Consider the following 19,084-nt stretch of genomic DNA (forward strand, 5'->3'; position numbering starts at 1 on the left):
TCTATTGTTAAAAAATAGCATTTAAATAAATTTGAGACTTTAAAATATACAAATGAGAAAAAAACTCACACAAATATGAAATAGATTTTACTTAATTCCATAATAGTGTTTAATCTTGTTGAAAGTTTGCAGACAAGGGCTATTTATTGTGACACACAACTATCTAATCAGTTTTAAAGAATGTAATATTATTCTATACACATCATTCTTAGCCTAGATCTTTATTAAGGTTCAGGTCAGAAAGTAATTGTTACAGAAAAGAATTAATTTTACCTCATCGCCCTTCTCTCCAGCAAGTCCAGGAAATCCACGTTCACCTTTGCTTCCCTATGAAAACATAACATTCAAACAAGTAGTTTCTATTAGTTAACAATGAATTTCATGCTATGGAGGGCATTTTATGACCCACATTTAATAGCATGAAGCCCTTACAGCAAAAGTGCCTAAAATAAATAAATAAATAAATAAAAATTAATAAATAAATAAATAAATAAAAAGAGCTCTACTCTAAAAAAAAATAAAATAATAAAATACTATCTATAAGTTTTAAAATGTGCCTCCCATTGAGATGAACGGAAAAGACTGTTTTTAGCTAATAGGTGAAGTAGCCTAAAAGACTGATGGAGATAGTCTCATCTTATGAATACCAAAGAGCTCGTCCACATGGAGAAAGTATACTAGGTATCCTTTCACGTAATTACTTTCAAGTAATTTCAAGTAATTAGGTTCTACTATTGTAGAAATCTATACACGAGACCATATGGCATTTGATCTGATTACAGTAAAGCATAACTTTGATTGACCTCAGTGAAACTTCAAGTCCCAGTGGAACTACTGAGTTAGTCCCACAGGGAACAATTTGCAAAGCCACAGAAGATCCAGTTGTTACATGCTAGAGGGATATAGGGGAAGTTTCTTTCTTCACTGCAGGATTCCTGCATGAATAAATTACTTAAAATAAGCCTATAGATGGCAATGCACAACTGGATAATTAAATGTGATCTAGGCTTAACTGACACAAGATACAAAAGAGCTATACTGGCTTGGGACTCAATTCCCAAGCTGTTTAGCTTACTTTCCAGAGAGGAATGGTGCACTAACATAGGAAGAGGACTGAACTGTGAAAATAGTTGGAGCTTTTAAGCTTCTCGGATGCTACAGGAATAGGGCTCAGACAGAGAAGTCTTTTATTTTTAACAAGCAACAAAGCAACGTAAAGTACTGTCTTCAAAAACTTACCTTTGGCCCCTCTCTACCAGGGATGCCTGGAGGACCTCTTGTGCCAGGATCACCCTAAGGAACAAACACAAAGTGAAACGACAAATAAGCATTTTTATGACAGGGCAGAAGATTTGATCTATGCAACCACACATGTTGGTTTACCTTCCTGCCTTTATCACCATCCCTACTGGACAAGTCTGTCGTTCATTCTCATGCTCACTGATTCAGGTACACTAATTTAGTCATTTTTGCAAAAAAGATTACGTTAGTAATAGAAGCTTAGTTTTAATAGTTAAATTAATACTAAATTTTCTAACAAAATTTGGAAGAAATAAGGAAAAAAAGAAGGCATGGTATATATTATTAAAATACATTTTAAAATAAAGTAAGACAGATATAGTCTTGGTAAAATAATGTAGAATTTGAGTTAAATTATTTCCAAAGCTCCTTGGTGAGACCACAGAGTTGCAACAAAAGGAAATCAAGTTTATAGGAGGTAACATATAATTAATTGATTGTTACTGGTAATTGTTATCTTTCCAACCTCAACCCATTTTATGAGATAGTGACACTATTTCTTTCAAAAAGAGATAGTACAACATTGTCAGAAATTGAAAATGAGGTGTTCTACTATTATTTTTATAACTGAAAGAGGATAAATATAGACTGGATATAAGTAACTTTTTGATAACGAGGGTAGTGAGGCACTGGAACAGGCTGCCCAGAGTTGTGGCTGCCTCATCACTGGAACTGTTCAAAATCGGGTTGGATGAGGCTTTGAGCAACCTGATCTAGTGAAAGATTTCCCAGCCCACAGCAAGGAGGTTGGAACTAGATGATCTTTAAGTGTCAACTTAAGCTGACACTTAAAAATCAAGTTTCACTTGAAAGATCATTTAAAGATCAAGACACTTAAAGATCAGATTTCCCACGCAAACCATGCTATGATTCTGTGGTTCGTTCTATAACATCTGAAAATGTTTACCTTCAATATAGCACCCATGTCTCCCACTAGTGGCAGTGCAATCTGAAATTTTAAAAGGCAACTGCAGTTAATATTTTATTCGACACTACTGATTCTAATAGATACTCATGTTTTCAAAAGTTTATATGGCTGCATAGATAGCTGATTACATACACGTTGGCTGAAATATTTTTCTATGAAAACTCCAAATAAAAATCAGAGATTCAACATGTTTTTTAAATGTTAAATATCACTCTTGACCCAATCTAGCAATGTAATTCTTTGTTACAGCTTGAACAAAATTGACATGACAACAGTGTAACTCCAGAACATAGTAAATTCCGATTTCAAATAGTAATACATACAGTGTTGTTCTTGTAGCATACCAGCAACACATCATCCTTATTGGAAATTCTCACAGCCTATTCTCACCTGATTATTTTTGATGTTTTCCTTCTGTTTTCTCCTGGGCTTTGACTCTACTGTGAACTGCAGTCTGAATTGTGGAAATGCCAAAGCTAACTTCAATAAATTATCTCAGATACTGGAAATAATCCAGCTTCAGAAACATGTGCAACACATGTAGTATTTTGTCCTGCATTTAAACATTAAGAATTAATGCAAAACTCTGTTTTGCCACAGCCAAATTGCTACCAATACTAAAGCCAACCCATTTAAAGTTCAATTAATAGGCTAACACTATGCTGCAATATATCTGCATCCTCAGATTTCCAAGTGTTGTCATTAAACTTACATTTAAAGACTCCCCATAAAATCTGATCGAGCTGATTATCATCAGTTTCACTCACAAATAGACTTCAATTCCCAATGCTTATTTCCTTCTGCACTTGCTGAAGTAAAAATAGCCCTGGGCATACAATAAAATTAGACACATGAGAACCTTGGTACTGTTTTTTTCAGTGTGTTTCAATAATTTCCACCTTCTACAAGAAAAATACAATGTAAGCACTTTTGTAGCATATTAGAACTGCTGGTTGGTTGTTGGTTGATAGCAATGGGTGTCAAACCCATTTCAAGAGAAGCACTGTAAATAGACTCACTTCTAAGTGTAATCATGAATAGACCATTTACAGTGTCACTTTTAAAAGCATGCTGAGAAGTTTTCTAATTCCCGTATTTTAGCTGCTGTACAATTTTAAGACATAGAGCTGTACAATTTTAAGACAGGGTCCTACCATCCAGCTGCCGGGGCACACCACGTATGAGAGTAAGTCTACTGCGTTTGTGCCATGCAGTTCATCTGCTCTGCACGAGAAACTAATCCAGTCTAACTGCACACACACTGCGAAGTCACAACTACTTACACTGAATTCTGCATAAGTGTATGACATATACCGGGCTTTTAAAACTGTTAAGATGGCTTTTATTTTCCAGCCTCCTGCTTGCTACATCTTCCTTTAAATATGTTCTCTCCAAAGAGAAGAATATTTCAAGAGAGCAAAAGGCAGTAACTCCCCTGATAGTGAGTTTTAGCATTCAGATCTGTCTGTTTAGAGGTGGCATCAGATTTTTTATTTACATTTAGTTTGCAGTGCACTGGGCCTTCCAGAATCTGCTCTATTTATGGATTTTATTTTTCTTATTAAGGACTTTATTATCAACTGTCTCAAGTTTCATCTTACTGACTTCAAACTGTCTCTGAATTTTAGATTTTGATTCTATCTTCAAAGAGCTAGCAATCTTTCCCAGACCAGTTATGGAGTTTGTATCTACTTGTCCAAATAAAATTAAAACACTGAAATGAACTGGGCATGGGAGAGACCTCTCTTTCTGAGTTTGACAAGATCTGATAGACACTGATACCATATTTTTTTGATAAGCCTTAGCTATATGGCAGTTACTTCAAGAGCATTTTTTGCTTGCTTATAAAAACATCATGAGGATAGTCTCAAAGTTTGAAGCCAGCCAAGATACATAGCAGCACTGTTTCCCTGTCTTTCCCAAGAAAGTTAACCTTCCAGAAATGGGAAAATGATTTATTCCATGCCAGGTTCTTATCAAAATAATGCTTGCATTCTTGTATTCATATCATTCTTATCATTAGTATTTAGAATTAATTAGGAAAATAATTCATATCTTTATAGCAATAAAGCTTTTTTTCAATTGACCTATTATACTCTAGTCCCCCTCCTATTCACCTTTTATGATGTATGCTTTCTGATCTCTTCATTCCTCAAAAGCCTCATTTTTATTAAATGATTAAATAGTAGACTTGACTCACCTTTTGAATAATTGCATTTAAAGTGCATTTTTCTTGGTTTTATGTCCATTGCTAACCAAAAATCATTTATATATCAATCTTTCTGACTCTATGACTTAAGTTCTATCTTCATGCTCAATGCTAGTGAGAGATCTGCTTTTATTCAATGATCTTAGTCCTTTGTGGAGCTATTGATACTGTCAAATGTCTCCTAATGCACTGTAACATTTGCTGCTGTAGTCATGACTTAAATGAGGCAAATGGTCCAGTCACATAGACAGAACTCTATCATGCAACCGGAAAAGGTTTGCTGCATTGACTGATGATAACATGGGAGCAACCTAATGGAATCACCATCCTAATCCCTGATGATCAACGACAAATACATGCCAGCTAGTTCCCCGTCTCTTTTTCCGAGAAAGCTGACTATTCTTTCTGATATGAAATCTTTGTGTGACTTTGGGGTTAGTTTATTCCTTGATTTGCTCCTTGCTGTCAGTCCCCAGGTATACTTATGGACTGCTGTGCACCTGTACCACTACATGTTTAACTGCAAGCACTGTTAATTTTATTGCCTAATACATTCCTGCAGCAGCTATGGAGCATTTCTAAGCTCTTCACAGACTGTCAGTAGTCTGCAGACCAGTTTGGAAATCCCTGCCTTACATGTACATTTGTGTTGCTGGACACCTGGAAATTTAAATCACTCAAAAGACATGAAGCAAGTCTCTGCATCTGAGGAATATGTATAATGGTCAGGTATTTGTAGAATTGTTAGCTTAAGCAACAAACAGACTGAGGCCTCTGCCCCCGCTCAGTGAAAAGGCCAAGTTCATGTCTTGGCAAGAAACAGATTTTGCCAAAGGACATAATACAGCTCAAATGTGAGGTTTTATTTTCCTTTGTTTTGATTTATCTCAAATAAACACTGTATCTATTTAAAAAAAGAACACTCTTTGATTAAATACCAAGTCATATTAGACCAAGAAGATCACAAGTGAGTTTAACGATCTTAGTTTTTATTATTTTTAAGCTCTATTTTTAATTTGTTTTTTCCAAACACCTACAGATTTTTATTTTGCTTATGGAATACATTCAAACAATGGCTCAGGGAATCAATAAAGCTTCATTTGGCATCATAAAAGCCTCTGTAAGCATTTGTTTCTAAACAAAAGTTTGCTTTTGAAAATCTCTGAAGTAGCTGTAGGGGTTCAAGACAGGAGCAGGAATAATGACTGAAGTTTTGCCATTATGCCCACTTTGTAAACATGCACATGGGACTCTCCCAACTCCCATGTAGAATACTCAGTGATATCTCAGGGTACTATTTGGCCTGAGGCATGTGTAGGCTTCATGGATCTTGTAGTGTTGGACTTCACAAAATCAGTAAAGCCATAACATTGTTAAATAGAAATCACTGCTATAATACTCAAGAGGAGATGCTAACTTCTAAAGTGTATTGAAGGATCAGGACTCATTTAATGGCTTTTCGCCCCCTAAACCAGCCACTTAACTTTTCATTATTGTTAAAAGGAATGTATCACAAGAGACTAACTATTCTCAGAGTTTCATCAAAAATTAATATCTTCCTTCTGTGGCATAGCAAAATGAGCTTCAGAATACACTTTTTTTTTTTTTTTTTCTTCTCCATTCTTTTAACAAGGTCTGCACCTGAAAATTTGTATTATACAGAACTTCTTATGATACTGAGGAACACTCAGTGGTACAATAACCTGCCAAGTTATAGCCTGGCAGAAATGCTAGTACACAAACATTCAGGTAACACTTGAGAACAGGGTGTTATCCTGTGAATGTCAATATAAGTTTAATTTATACTGCAATACTAAAATCAAGTTAAAGAAAAGTTGATTGAATAATCAAATTAATTTAATCTTTTGGACTTCTAGGCTTGATCTTAGCTCCTTTAAAATTTTCTCACCAAAGCAACTGTACAAGCTTTCTACGTATACATACAGGATCGCCTGGAGGGCCCGGTAGTCCTGGCTTTCCATCTCTTCCTGGGGTGCCCTAGAAACAAATTAAAAATCTGGTAGCATTAAACACTGACAAGGGACATGTTACTTTTTTTCTTTATATATACAATTACTTACATTAATACCTGGGGTACCTGGAGCTCCTGGTAATCCTGGAGGTCCCCTGGGGCCCTAAGAGCAGGAAAAGTCATTTAGGATTTAAGAATATTTATCTTTTACTGCAAACCTATTAAAACTAAATTAACTTATATATATAAATAGAAAGATTGTATCCTACCTGAACACCTGCTGATCCAGTTGGCCCTATAGGACCCTGTAAGAAAATCTCAAATAATCAGTAGACACACTTTTTGGGATAAAGGAGATAAACTTGATCAAAAAATACTGAATATGGGATACCACTTCAGTTCACATTTCAATAAAGACTTGTTTAAGGCTTGTTGTTAAATCCAGATCTAATTTTGCCCAAATCAGAGAATTCAAGATTTTGCTGAGGTGCATTTTTATGGTTAAGTAATGGCAAATAAGAATGATCTGTGGTGAAATATGTTATTTAGGTAGGAGATTCACAAGAAACCAGAGTCAGTATGTTGAATAAAAACAAATTAGAATATTTAAATATAAATTAGACAAGTTTTTAATTAAGATTTGAAAAGATGTACTTGAATAAATCATTTGTAAGGCTTATTACCTTAAATTAAAATTTGAATGTGAATCTCCAATCCCCTTTCTCAAACATTTTCTTTCTGTATCTGAGTTCTGTCAATAAAGTGAAATGTATTGCTCAAGTATATTGGCCTGGACTGAAAAGAAATTACCCCATTCACCACAGCAGAGCATGAGTGCTAACATCTACCATCCCTACCACCATTTTATTTATTTATTTATTTTTTTTACTGAATAATCTGCAGACACTACAGGTGCTATTATGTAAAGACAGTAGAAATACAGAAAACTGGGAAACAAACTAAATAACTGAATCAGTTACTACTATATAAGATTTATTTAGCATGAATGTTAACTACAGGTTAACTGGGTTAACTACAACAACTTGTTTCATGTTTGAATTTAAACTTCATAGAGATGCATGAGGAAAGTTGTCAAAAACCAGAACTTCACTATTTCCTGACACAGTACCCGGACACTGTAAGCTTCTCATTTATTAGCAGTAGACCTAAGCATGTAATTAGCAGTCACCATAAATGCAAAATCTCGGAACTGATGCAAAGCTTTCTACATCACTTCTTTGCCTTTTCCAGTACCAGTAAAATGCCATCATCTACAGCATAGAAGATCTCTCTTCTCTTGTACCAGTGCTCAGGCTGGATTTTGCTGACAACTGCAAAAAGTTGTTGCTTAGAAGCAGATGCAATTAGTTGGAAGATGTGTCAATACTATTTCTGGCTTGTCAGCAAAGTAGCCATTGATTCATTTCTCCAAGCTTCTGCTTTTAAGTGAACACTACTAGATGTTTTTGGGACTGGATAAAGGGTAAAGTTGCTGAGCTGGAAACTGAGTCAGAATGGAGTTTATGGCACAGCTTTTTACTATTATTCATTTACTTGTTGCAGTTTCTCAATAATGTACAGCAAGAAGCCCAAATTCTGGGTACTGGGATACTTACTGGTGATCCCTGAATGCCTATTCCAGGAGGCCCCATCTCCCCAGGGGCTCCTTGTACACCAGGTAGTCCTCTTTCTCCCTAGAAGGGCACAAGGATTTCAGTTACAACAGGTCTGAAAACATAAACTAGACTTTTATCCTATATTTTCAGAAACAGAAATAATATAATTTTTGTACCTTTGGTCCCCGTGGACCTGGGTTTCCAGGACTACCAATAGGACCCTAAAATAATAATAAAAAAAAGAACAACCAAGAAAAACAAATTGTTTTGAAATCAAAAAGACTAGCTGAATTTTATTGCCAAAACTAGTCAGCCTTTATAAGTAAACCATGACAGATTTACATACACCTTTGCTGTCAATATCACTGTCACTAGAACCATGTGTGGGCCTTGCACTAAAAATATGGATTTCTAGACTATATTTAAATGTACTTACAATAACTCTGTAATATGTATTTCAAGTTTGAAATTTTATCTGAAAAATTACTTGACCTTACTACTTTTATTGTGCAATGCAGATACTTTAACAATTATCCCTACAAGAAAAAAAGCCATAAAAGTCTTTTCAGATTGCAGACTTACTGGTGTTCCAGGCAGACTTAGTCCAGGAGGCCCCACCTCACCTTTTGGACCTGGATGTCCAGGCGGTCCCATAATCCCACCAGAGTCCCCCTACAAGATAAATGAATCAAACTGAAATTATCAAGATCATCGTAGAATGTACCAATACTGAGAGAAAGAATAGAGAAGAAAAACAAAATGAAACAAACAACAACAACAACAACAAAAAAACACACCCAAAACTTTATAGAGCTCTGCCTTTCATAACTGCTAATTGTAAGCAAGTGAGCCTATCAAAATCATGACCATGGTTTTATCAAATTTCTCACATTTAATTCCACAGAGATTCAGCTCCCTGCATCTGTAAGTACCTCAGCTTTTAAGAGATAGGAAAATCCTGTGCATTGTTCTCCTAATGTATTATTCACAGGTACCAACAAACTCCTGAAAGTGCTAGATATGTATGTATGGAAAATATATTTAAAGGCTTCAATTTTCTAACAAAAAAATATTTTTTTCAAAAAGTTACAGAAAACGAGGCACAGACCATAGAACCCCTAATAGTAACTAGCATTCTCTCAGTTTTCCATGCTGCAGTGCATCTGATCTATATTTCCTTGTCTGCAGCCCCACAAAATGCAAGTTGTCACTAAGCCCTGACAATTACTCCATTGTAGGAGCTTCAGACTCTCTCTCTGCCCCCCTCCTCTCTCTCCAGTTACCTCCTGCTCGTGCTAAAACCTTGGTCTTCACTGTATTCCTGTTCACACTTAAAATTTCTCATTTCAATGCATGCAGCATCTCTTGCTCCACATCTCTACAATTTCTCCTGCTTACATAAGTAATTCTGTGCCTTTTATTACACTGTCCTCTTGACTTTTGCATGCTTCTGCATAATTCTCTGTGATTCTTGCTGATTCCACTATTGCCTGTTTTACAAGATAGTACTTTTTTGTCATTATTCCACCGTTATTTTCTTCTGCTTTTTCGTCATCTTGCTTTTCTTCAAACTATTAATGGATTTTATTAATTTCCTTTGTGTTTCAAGATGTATAAATATCATAACACTTTAAACAGCTCACAGCATGCCTGTATAGTGTCTTTTCTCCCCTTTACTACATAAAATGTATACATATGCAACTCTTGCTGATGTAGCTGAATTCCAACCAAAACGCTGTCTACCCAGCACAATACAATGCCATAAAGAGATCCCAGACTTGGCTCAGATATGAGACAGTATAGCTGCCTTAGTGCTCTGCCAAGGTTAATAAGTCTGGCTGTGAAGCAGGATTTTACACATTAGTCTAGTTAGGGCACTATTCTGAAAATGCTATTATGTTGTCAGGACCTGAGCTGGTATTTCTGCATGACACATTTTTATTTCAAGAGCCCAACCCAACCTCTGTTGAAATAATTCTTAAGTTATGAATCTAAAGAGCAATTGGGTTGCCAAAATGGCCTGCAATATCTCCAAGGAGAAGATGGAAGTTCCCCCTTGTACATTTCTAAATTAATTCATAAAGCTGCTGGAGAGATGCACTACAGGTGGACTGAACATTTCTTCAGAAGACAGTCTAATATGCTCTAATATGTCAAACTTAATTAGAAATGGTTAGAATATACCTTTTCTCCTTTAACTCCTGGATTTCCTGGTAACCCGTGTTCTCCTGGTAAGCCCTGGAATTAGTAAAATAAAATATAATATTAAATATAATCATGTGTGTATATATATATATATATATGAATGTTTTTATATCCACTCCCTTAAAATTTATCTAAAAATTACAGATGAAAATGTACTTCAACTGGATTATTTACTATGCATTAGTTAACCCATAATGTTAAAGAGTTGATAATGCTTCTTTACTCAAATTTATGAATCATTTTACTTTAAATCAATATTAGATAATCAAGAATATAATGGATTATTTTCATATTCCATCTTTTATTTCTAAATCTTCTGATTTTTCACATTTTGATTTTAACTTCATTATCTTCCCTTGCCCTTTTTATCAAAGAATTGCTATTAATACAGAGAAATGAAATAAAAAGAAAATAAATAAAAAATATTCAAATATTTGGAAAGTTCAATTGATTATTGACTCTTTTACTATGCTGGAACAAATACAGAATTTTCTTCTCATAACTTTTCCATCTTATTCAGCTTGATACTACTGTATCAAGCAGTTTATCAAGAACTGCAGTTATTTACATAATAAATAACAAAACCTGCTGAAACAAAATGGTCATATCATTTTCAGGTTGGAAACTGGGAGACATTTCTTCTCAGAAAGAGCAGTAAGGCATTGGAACTAGTTGCCCATGGAGGTGGTGGAATCACTGTCCTTGGGGGTTGGACATGGTGCTTAGGGACATGGTTTAGTGGGTGACGGTGGTTGTAGGGGGATGGTTGGACCAGATGATCTTGGAGGTCTTTTCCAAACTTAATGATTCTATCATTCTTTATCTAAGCATAAAGTTTAAACACAAATGGAAAGTAACCTTTATGAAAAAAGACAAAAAAATCATATTCCTTTTATTTTTCTTAGAAGCGTAAAACATAGCTTTATGAGCATCTATATATGATGACATTTGCATACCAGCAGTGAGGGTTTTCAATAGCTGTGTTTGCTCTTCATTGCATTCTGTCATTATACAGACAGCTACTTGTTTCAAGCAGTCTTCCAAATTAAAAGCATAAGAAAAAAAAGATACCTGAAAAATAGTCTTCTTATATCAAATCATCACAAGAATATATGGAAGTTTAAATTTACTGATTATGGAGTGGACATTGTGTCTGCACACATACACACCCTCCTCCTGGAGGATCCAGGAACCTCTCAGGAACACTCCTTTTTTGACACCACTTCTTTCTGTTTCTCTCACCTCTTGGTTGTTGCTGTACAAATAGTCTATGTGCACAATAGGTGACCAGTTTCCAAACTGGCGGGCTTGTCTTATGTCTCTGTTAACCGGAGAACCCATTTGTGCCACTTTTGTTTAGTACAGGTTCTAGCAGAATTTTAAAGCAGCTCCCAAAGTTCTACTGAGAGCAACCTTATGCTTGAGAGCTCAGCTGATCAGTTTTTGACACTCTTACATGCACAAATACACACACACATCTGCCACCTGTTCCCTATATAAGCTATTTTTCACCTACAGCAGCCATACAATGGCTTTCAGTACTTTATGACTAGCAGCAAGTCATTGTACAATTAAATTGGAATACCAAATGACAATCATAAGAATAATCTATTGTTCCACTTCCTGCACAAGTGTTTTAGTCATTTATTCTATTGAAAAGTAATTCAAAAATAGGGTTTTCTATTAATTTATTTCCAACTAATACATCTACTCTGATTGATGATTTAATGCTGTCCATAGTTTTAATGGAATTAGGCAGGGGATGAGTCTGGCTCTGAATAAGAGTTTTGCTCATAAATCTGACCTAAATGCTAAGACAATTAATATAATTGTTTATTCTGTTTCTTTTATGTGAAGTAGAACAATTCAGAATAGTACAAAACCAGACAGAAATAATAAAGAAGAAAATGTGTTTAAAATTTGGGTGTACTCTTACTTTCCCTACTTTGCTCCACACACGCTGTTCTTTGCAGTTCATGATATAACATAATTCACACTTTGCCAGAGATTTTCAGTTTTCACCTAATCTCATGAGGTAAGAGTGATTTTTGTAGAGTTAATTACCTGTGAATCAGAATTCAAATTAGTATTATCATCCTTACATTCTTGTGCAGGTGGTAACACAAGGACAAAAAGAACATCAGCAAATCACTATCCTGAGGCACAGTCCATTACTACTCTTTGACAGCTGATTTCTCTAGTACCACTCACAAAACGAGTACCTATGGAAACCTCCGAGGTACTGTTTCACTGGCTAAATGCTCACATACCACACTTACAATGCTTGGTGAAATTACACAATACATACGACTTCTCCTGGCAGTCCCCTGGGCCCAACAGGTCCTGGAGGTCCTTGCAGTCCCTGTGAGATGATATAATACACATTCAAGGTAAAAAGTCAAGACACCTATTGTAATTCAGTGTAAAGAGTTAGAATCTACAAAGAAATTAAAACATCCATCATTTAAAATGATATTCTATGTGGACTAAGAAGTACAGATTTTTCTCAGTCATTCTCCCTTAATTTAGTCCAATATTTTTTTGAGACTAGTATGTACAAAATATGAAGTATGTATACAAAATAAATACAAATGCACTAACTAAAGGAAAAGCAAAAACAAATTAAGTAAAACAAGAATATGTCCCCCCTCAAGAGACAAATCAAAGTTATGTTTGAACCATGTGGCACATGCTCTTTCTCTTTTCAGAACAGATCTCATCTGAAAGACTCTGCAAAGTACTGAAAGACTACTGAACACATTAAAAAAAAAGGGAATTGCAATGTAGAGAAAAGAGGATGACTTGATGCAAAATATAATGATCCTTTGGATCTCTATAAGCCTTTTCTGGAAGGTATACAGTGTGATAGTGACCCAGATTTCACAGAATCACAGAATCATGTAGGTTGGAAGAGACCTTCAAGATCACCTAATCCAACCTCTGACCTAACACTAACAAGTCCTCCACTAAACCACATCACTAAGCTCTACATCTAAACGTCTTTTAAAGAGCTCCAGGGATGGTGACTCCACCACTTCCCTGGGCAGCTCATTCCAATGCCTCACAACTCACAACCGGTAAGAAGTTCTTCCTAATATCCAACCTAAAACACCCCTGGCACAACTTTAACCCATTCCCCCTTGTCCTGTCACCAGGCACGTGGGAGAATAGACCAATCCCTACCTTGCTACAGCCTCCTTTAAGGTATATGTAGAGAGCGATAAGGTCGCCCCAAGGCTTCATTTCTCCAGGCTGAACAAGCCCAGCTCCCTCAGCTGCTCCTCGTAAGACTTGTTCTCCAGACCCCTTACCAGCTTCGTTGCCATTCTCTGGACTCTCTCAAGCACCTCTGTGTCCTTCTTGTAGTGCGGGGCCCAAAACTAAACACAGTACTCGAGGTGCAGCCTCACCAGAGCTGTGTACAGGGGGACAATCACTTCCCTAGCCCTGCTGGTCACACTGCTTCTTATACAAGCCAGGATGCTGTTGGCCTTCTTGGCCACCTGAGCACACTGCTGGCTCATATTCAGCCAACTATCAACCAATACTCCCAGGTTCTTCTCTGCCAGGCAGCTTTCCAACCACTCATCACCCAGCCTGTAGCTCTGCTTGGGGTTGTTGTGCCCCAGTTGCAGAACCCAGCACTTGGCCTTGTTGAACTTCATACAGCTGACCTCAGCCCATCGGTCCAGCCTATCCAGATCCTCCTGCAAAGCCTTCCTACTCTTGAGCAGACTGACATATACACCTGACTTGGTGTCATCTGCAAACTTACTGAGGGTGCACTCGATCCCCTCATCTTTATCATTGATACCTTTATCATTGATAAAAATATTGAAGAGGACTGGCCCCAGTACTGAGCCTTGGGGGATGCCACTAGTGAAATACTACAGCAATAATTATTTCAACAGCCTGTGCCAAGGAGGGACCTGGTCTCCAAAGAGCAGTCTAAGGAGTTGTAGAATCATTTTTAAGATGTCAGAAAGCTGTATTTTTGTGCACTTCTGTTGCTGCATTTATTCTACCTGTGATGCTTTTTTGATGATCTAAGGAACTCGGGTATTATCCTTTTCCTTTTCACATTTGTTGGGGATAACTGAAGTTGAGGTTGGTCACTGGAGCCACAAGTGCTGCTCCTGCCCACACGTAATGGATCACTAAATATTGCTACAGGGAACGTGAAAGGTGTTGAGTGGAGGTCACATTTTCAGAATTCCCAACTCTGTCTTTGATACAACACAAGCCATTGAGATATCCTGAAGACCAAATGGTACTTCAGTCACTTTCTTCAAAGCAAGCCAATGACTACTTTGACACTACCTGCAGTTTAAAACACAGGAACTACTAATGCACTGGCAGTGGTTACTCTTTGCCTTACTGAAGGATAAAGTGTATATACTCAGTGTATTTGTAACAGCAAAATGAGTGCTTATATGCTTAAGTGACCAAATAACATTTGAGCCACTTGAGTTTTGCATAGATATTCCCTGATGAGTGATGCTGAAATCAAGAATTTTATGAACTAGAATTAAAATAGCCATGATCCATGCACAAACTTCTGACATACACTATTTGCAGTCTCTGCTCTTTAATACCAGCTAGAGTTGATAGCATTCAGAGTCCTCTTATAGCAGTTACAGACTTTGTTTTATGGAATGTTAATTCCACAAAAATACCTTTCACATACCATTGATCCTGGATTTCCAGTGAGACCAGGTGGTCCAGGGTCTCCTGTTTCACCCTAATGATAGTGTTTGAGAAAACAAACAAACAAAAAACAAAACAAACAAAAAACCAGCTTTACTCGTATGTCTCCCAGTACCAGCTATGTACACCAGCCATGTATTTCAGTGTGTACAAGTTAAAACAATACCTTATCTCCTTTTGATCCCTCCATTCCAGTTTCTCCCTGAAAACAGCAGACATGACCATAAGAAGTATAAACTTAAACTAAGATGAACTATTAATTTAATTTGCTACCCTAGAATGTTATATTATAGTTTGCAAACTTAGTAAATATTGAGAAAACGCTGCAGAATTTCTGATGTCTTGTGGAAACTTTGAAAGGCATTCCTCTTTCAAACGAATTTGTTTGCAGGTTTTGCTAGTGGTTTAAAGAACAATTGCTTGAAATCACATTTGCTTATGAGATTCTCTATTCTAAAATCTATTTTTCCCCAATAATTTACTACTTGTGACATAATATAAATCTCCAAAAAACCACATTATTACTGTATGCCTTATTTTGGTTATTATAACGTTTATCACAAGTGTCTAAGCAACCTTCAGTTGTGTATTAAACAATATAACTAGCTTCTGTCCAATGCCACATGAGAGAACAATAGTTAATTAAAAAATAAGCAACACATGTAAACAGACTTTTAAAGAATGAGGGCTCTGAAAATATCCCCCCAAATAGTGAAAAATTATGTACACATAAAATGGCTATAAAAACACTGCCTGCTGTTAAATGCCACACTGAGGAAAATGACACAACCACTAGAACAGCTTAGCCCACACACAATTTTCTGAAATAAATGGAAGAGAGCAAGGACCTTCAGGGAACAAAAACTTGTGCAAACTCAGTTCAGGGACTGTAATAACTGGCCATATATTTGCTCAATAGAAATGGTGAAGAACTGGGTACTATGCCACATCTCAGTTTTATGTATAACCAGGTTGAATTTAATGCACATGTAAGAAGGAGACAATAAACATGTTATGCTACATAATCACTGAAACTAATGAAAGCGTACAAAGAAAAAAATTACCACATTAACACTGTACAAAAATCACACAAAATAAATTATTCACATCATTAGCTCAAAATATGGCTATACTTACTGGATCTCCCTTGTCCCCTTTTTCAGAAGGCTCTCCCTATGACAACATAAAGAAGGTGATAACACAGTGTTATTTCAAATGGTAAACAGTACACATGTCTGGGTTTGGTGAACGAAGTTCTTAATTTTTGTTATTTTTAAACCTATGTAGAATATAAATATATAGACTTCAAAAGTTTATGTGAAGGATACACACCTATAGACACCCAGTAAAAATCTGCAAAATTTAAGCTGAAGCCAGAAATAACACTGAACTACAAAAGTTTATTTACAAATTTTAATAATTTAAGGACTCCTGTTTATTCATACAGATACCAAAGATCATACATACTTTCAATTTTAAAAAGTATGAATGACATCTAATTCACGAGCTAATCCCTGAACATAAACTTATATAAACACAATTTTAGAATGGTATTCAGTAACATCTGAATGTAATTAAAGTTAAGACTTTTGGGAGTTGTTGGAACAGGGAAGTTTACTTGCACATGTAAATATTTTCTCAAGGTAGGGCTTGAGTAAAATTACTGAGGACATTCAGATCCTGACAGCTTTTCTAATGCTTAAATAATTTTTCCTGAATGAACTTTCCAAGATTTGATCCATACATTCATTTGATCCACCTTCTAGCATCACACACAAGCAAATAAGTAAGGAATTAACTTACCTTTTCTCCCTTTGCACCAGTCATTCCCACTTCTCCTTTTTGACCCTTTTAACAAAAGAAATTATATTTTAAGACTTTTATCTACTAACAAATGGAAATTAACTCCTCCTGTATTACATCTGTACTCTGTTTTTCCTGCAGTGGAATTTGCTGCTCCAAATCAATCTAAACGATGAGCAGATCCGCAGGCTTCTCAATAAAAATTGTTCTCAATCTTGTGACATCTGGTGCTTGTCCTTTTCTTCCAAGTTTAAAAGGCAGCCAACTGTCAAAAAACTATGCCACTCTTTAAACAGGGAAGGTGCCTATAAACAATATATTGTCATATGGTTAGAATATGAACTCTGAGCAATATTTATAGGCTCATTATAAGTATTTTTGGTATAGCAAGTTCCATCATTACAGAGAAACTGCTTTTAATGTTCCTGATTTACTATCACAATATCTTTCTGAATTTTGACTTATTTGGAGTGTTTTTCCCCTAACAGGCTGGCCATCTAACTTCACTTCTTAGCCAGTGCTGTGGAAGCTACAGATAATTCTTCCTGCATTTTCCTTTTCTGGCTCTCTTTTTGAGGACAAAGACTCACTGCAGTACCTGCAGGATGGCACATGAGTTGGACACTGGACTACACCAATCAAACAGCACACATATAGAAAATCTATTCCTTCAAGAATGTAATAAATCAAATAATAGATACTATGCTAAAGGTGGCAAAGACAGGTTAGATGGGAGCTTTGAAATTTATCAAAATTTCACACAAAATGCTTACAATTTCTCCTTTCTGGCCTTTAGGTCCAGGGGTCCCAAGTAATCCTAGTAGTCTCATATCACTCTGGGAAGAAATATCATCACAAAGAACATTTCACCATTGATTTGTGGTGTAGTTACCATAACAATTCCATGTAATTTACCAGTATGTAAACTTGGAAGTCCTTATTTACTGTCAGAAAGGGATACTAAATTCCTTTGCAGTACATCTAAGTAATGTATTGCAGCAACACATTCTTTTTCATGCATTTATATTCCATTCACAATTGCAGAACACGTACAAAAGCATAAAAGGCAAATGTCTTTGCTGAACTATGCTATGTTCATACTATAAAATGTCTATGCTAATCTGTGTTTTCTTTCCTCATATCAATGCAAAGAACATATTCTTATGCACATCTTTACAGTACACTTCTCAAGTATGTTAGAAAAGAACAATAAAAATCACTATGACAGAAACACAAGCCTTTTACTTCTGAGTAGGACTAAAATAATTCTACTACAGCATTGAGACAAAAGGAGAGGGAATGAATAAGATCAACTGGTTCCTCCTATTGCTTCTCAAAGAAAACAGATTTAAGGACCATGGCTTCAGGTTGTATGCTTGCTGAGGTACTACTGAACTACATCTATTTACTCTGTACAAGGTAAGGACACAATATAGTAAAAAATAAATGTTTTCCTCTTCACAAAGCCAGGCTCAGACTACTTATGGGGAACATATTTTCTTTTAATGACAATGGAAATAGCAAGAAAAACAGTGGCCCTGAAAAATTAGCTTGAATTTGGATCAAATGAATCCAAACCCTAAAACATCTGCCATTGGGATGAATGGGAACACCAAGCAAGTCAATTCCCCTTGTCATTTTCTGGTTTCCATATCTGTAGAAAGGGGAAGTATCTTCATGATTAGAAATGGCATTTAAGTTCCTAATATTTTTTAGAAGTTAATAACTGAATATAATTTGAATAAAATTCAAATATTTTATAAATATTAAAGTTCTGAAGGATCTTCTATGGTGTTTAGGGTTTCTAATGCTATTACTAACCTGAATATTGAAATCAGCTCCAGAGCAAGAGACAGATTCTCAGTGAAGGGAACCTGAGTATTGCCAAGAAGAAGCTGACTACTGCTTGACTGAGAACAACCTAGGTGTTTGCTATTAAATAAGGATTATGCTCTAAGTTTTGATTTATTCTGAGTTGTGCATCTTTTGCATATATAGAGAAAAAAAGGGTATTAGACATAATAACTACTTCTACGCTCTTTGCATATTTATAGGTCATTCACTCTTTATAACAAAATGCAAGAAAAATATGCCAAGGAAAAATGTCTTAGGAAAGTAATAATGAAATATTCACAAATCAATTCATATTTCTGGAAAATTTCCTGAGCAGATTGTGATATAGCTCCAGTTACTTTGGTTTGTAGCTTCATTTTTATTTTTACATGTAGAACATTTCAGATTAAATTGATCTTTATGCCCTTTCCAAAGATGTTTAGAAGCAGGGTTGACTGAAGTGACCTTATACCTAAGTACGGTAAAATGTTAAGTAAAAAAGATGACAAAGA

The 19,084-nt window shown here is 35.8% G+C and overlaps 1 protein-coding gene across 2 annotated transcripts in view; it reads right to left on the reverse strand.

Moving 5' to 3' along the window:
• COL19A1 (collagen type XIX alpha 1 chain) overlaps window positions 1–19,084 on the reverse strand; it is a 206,870-nt gene that overhangs the window by 43,124 nt on the left and 144,662 nt on the right. For both annotated transcript variants that reach the window (XM_082756375.1, XM_082756374.1), the window contains 16 exons: window positions 17,513–17,575; window positions 16,740–16,784; window positions 16,074–16,109; window positions 15,103–15,138; window positions 14,917–14,970; window positions 12,538–12,591; window positions 10,209–10,262; window positions 8,607–8,696; window positions 8,201–8,245; window positions 8,025–8,102; window positions 6,678–6,713; window positions 6,518–6,571; window positions 6,381–6,434; window positions 2,207–2,248; window positions 1,240–1,293; window positions 274–327 (listed from right to left, as the gene is read on the reverse strand). In XM_082756375.1, the coding sequence (XP_082612501.1) occupies window positions 274–327; window positions 1,240–1,293; window positions 2,207–2,248; window positions 6,381–6,434; window positions 6,518–6,571; window positions 6,678–6,713; window positions 8,025–8,102; window positions 8,201–8,245; window positions 8,607–8,696; window positions 10,209–10,262; window positions 12,538–12,591; window positions 14,917–14,970; window positions 15,103–15,138; window positions 16,074–16,109; window positions 16,740–16,784; window positions 17,513–17,575 (849 nt within the window). The remainder of the gene's footprint in view (window positions 1–273; window positions 328–1,239; window positions 1,294–2,206; window positions 2,249–6,380; window positions 6,435–6,517; window positions 6,572–6,677; window positions 6,714–8,024; window positions 8,103–8,200; window positions 8,246–8,606; window positions 8,697–10,208; window positions 10,263–12,537; window positions 12,592–14,916; window positions 14,971–15,102; window positions 15,139–16,073; window positions 16,110–16,739; window positions 16,785–17,512; window positions 17,576–19,084) is intronic.

Source organism: Aythya marila (genome assembly GCF_965140915.1).
Source record: "Aythya marila genome assembly, chromosome: 3".
Classification (NCBI taxonomy): domain Eukaryota; kingdom Metazoa; phylum Chordata; class Aves; order Anseriformes; family Anatidae; genus Aythya; species Aythya marila.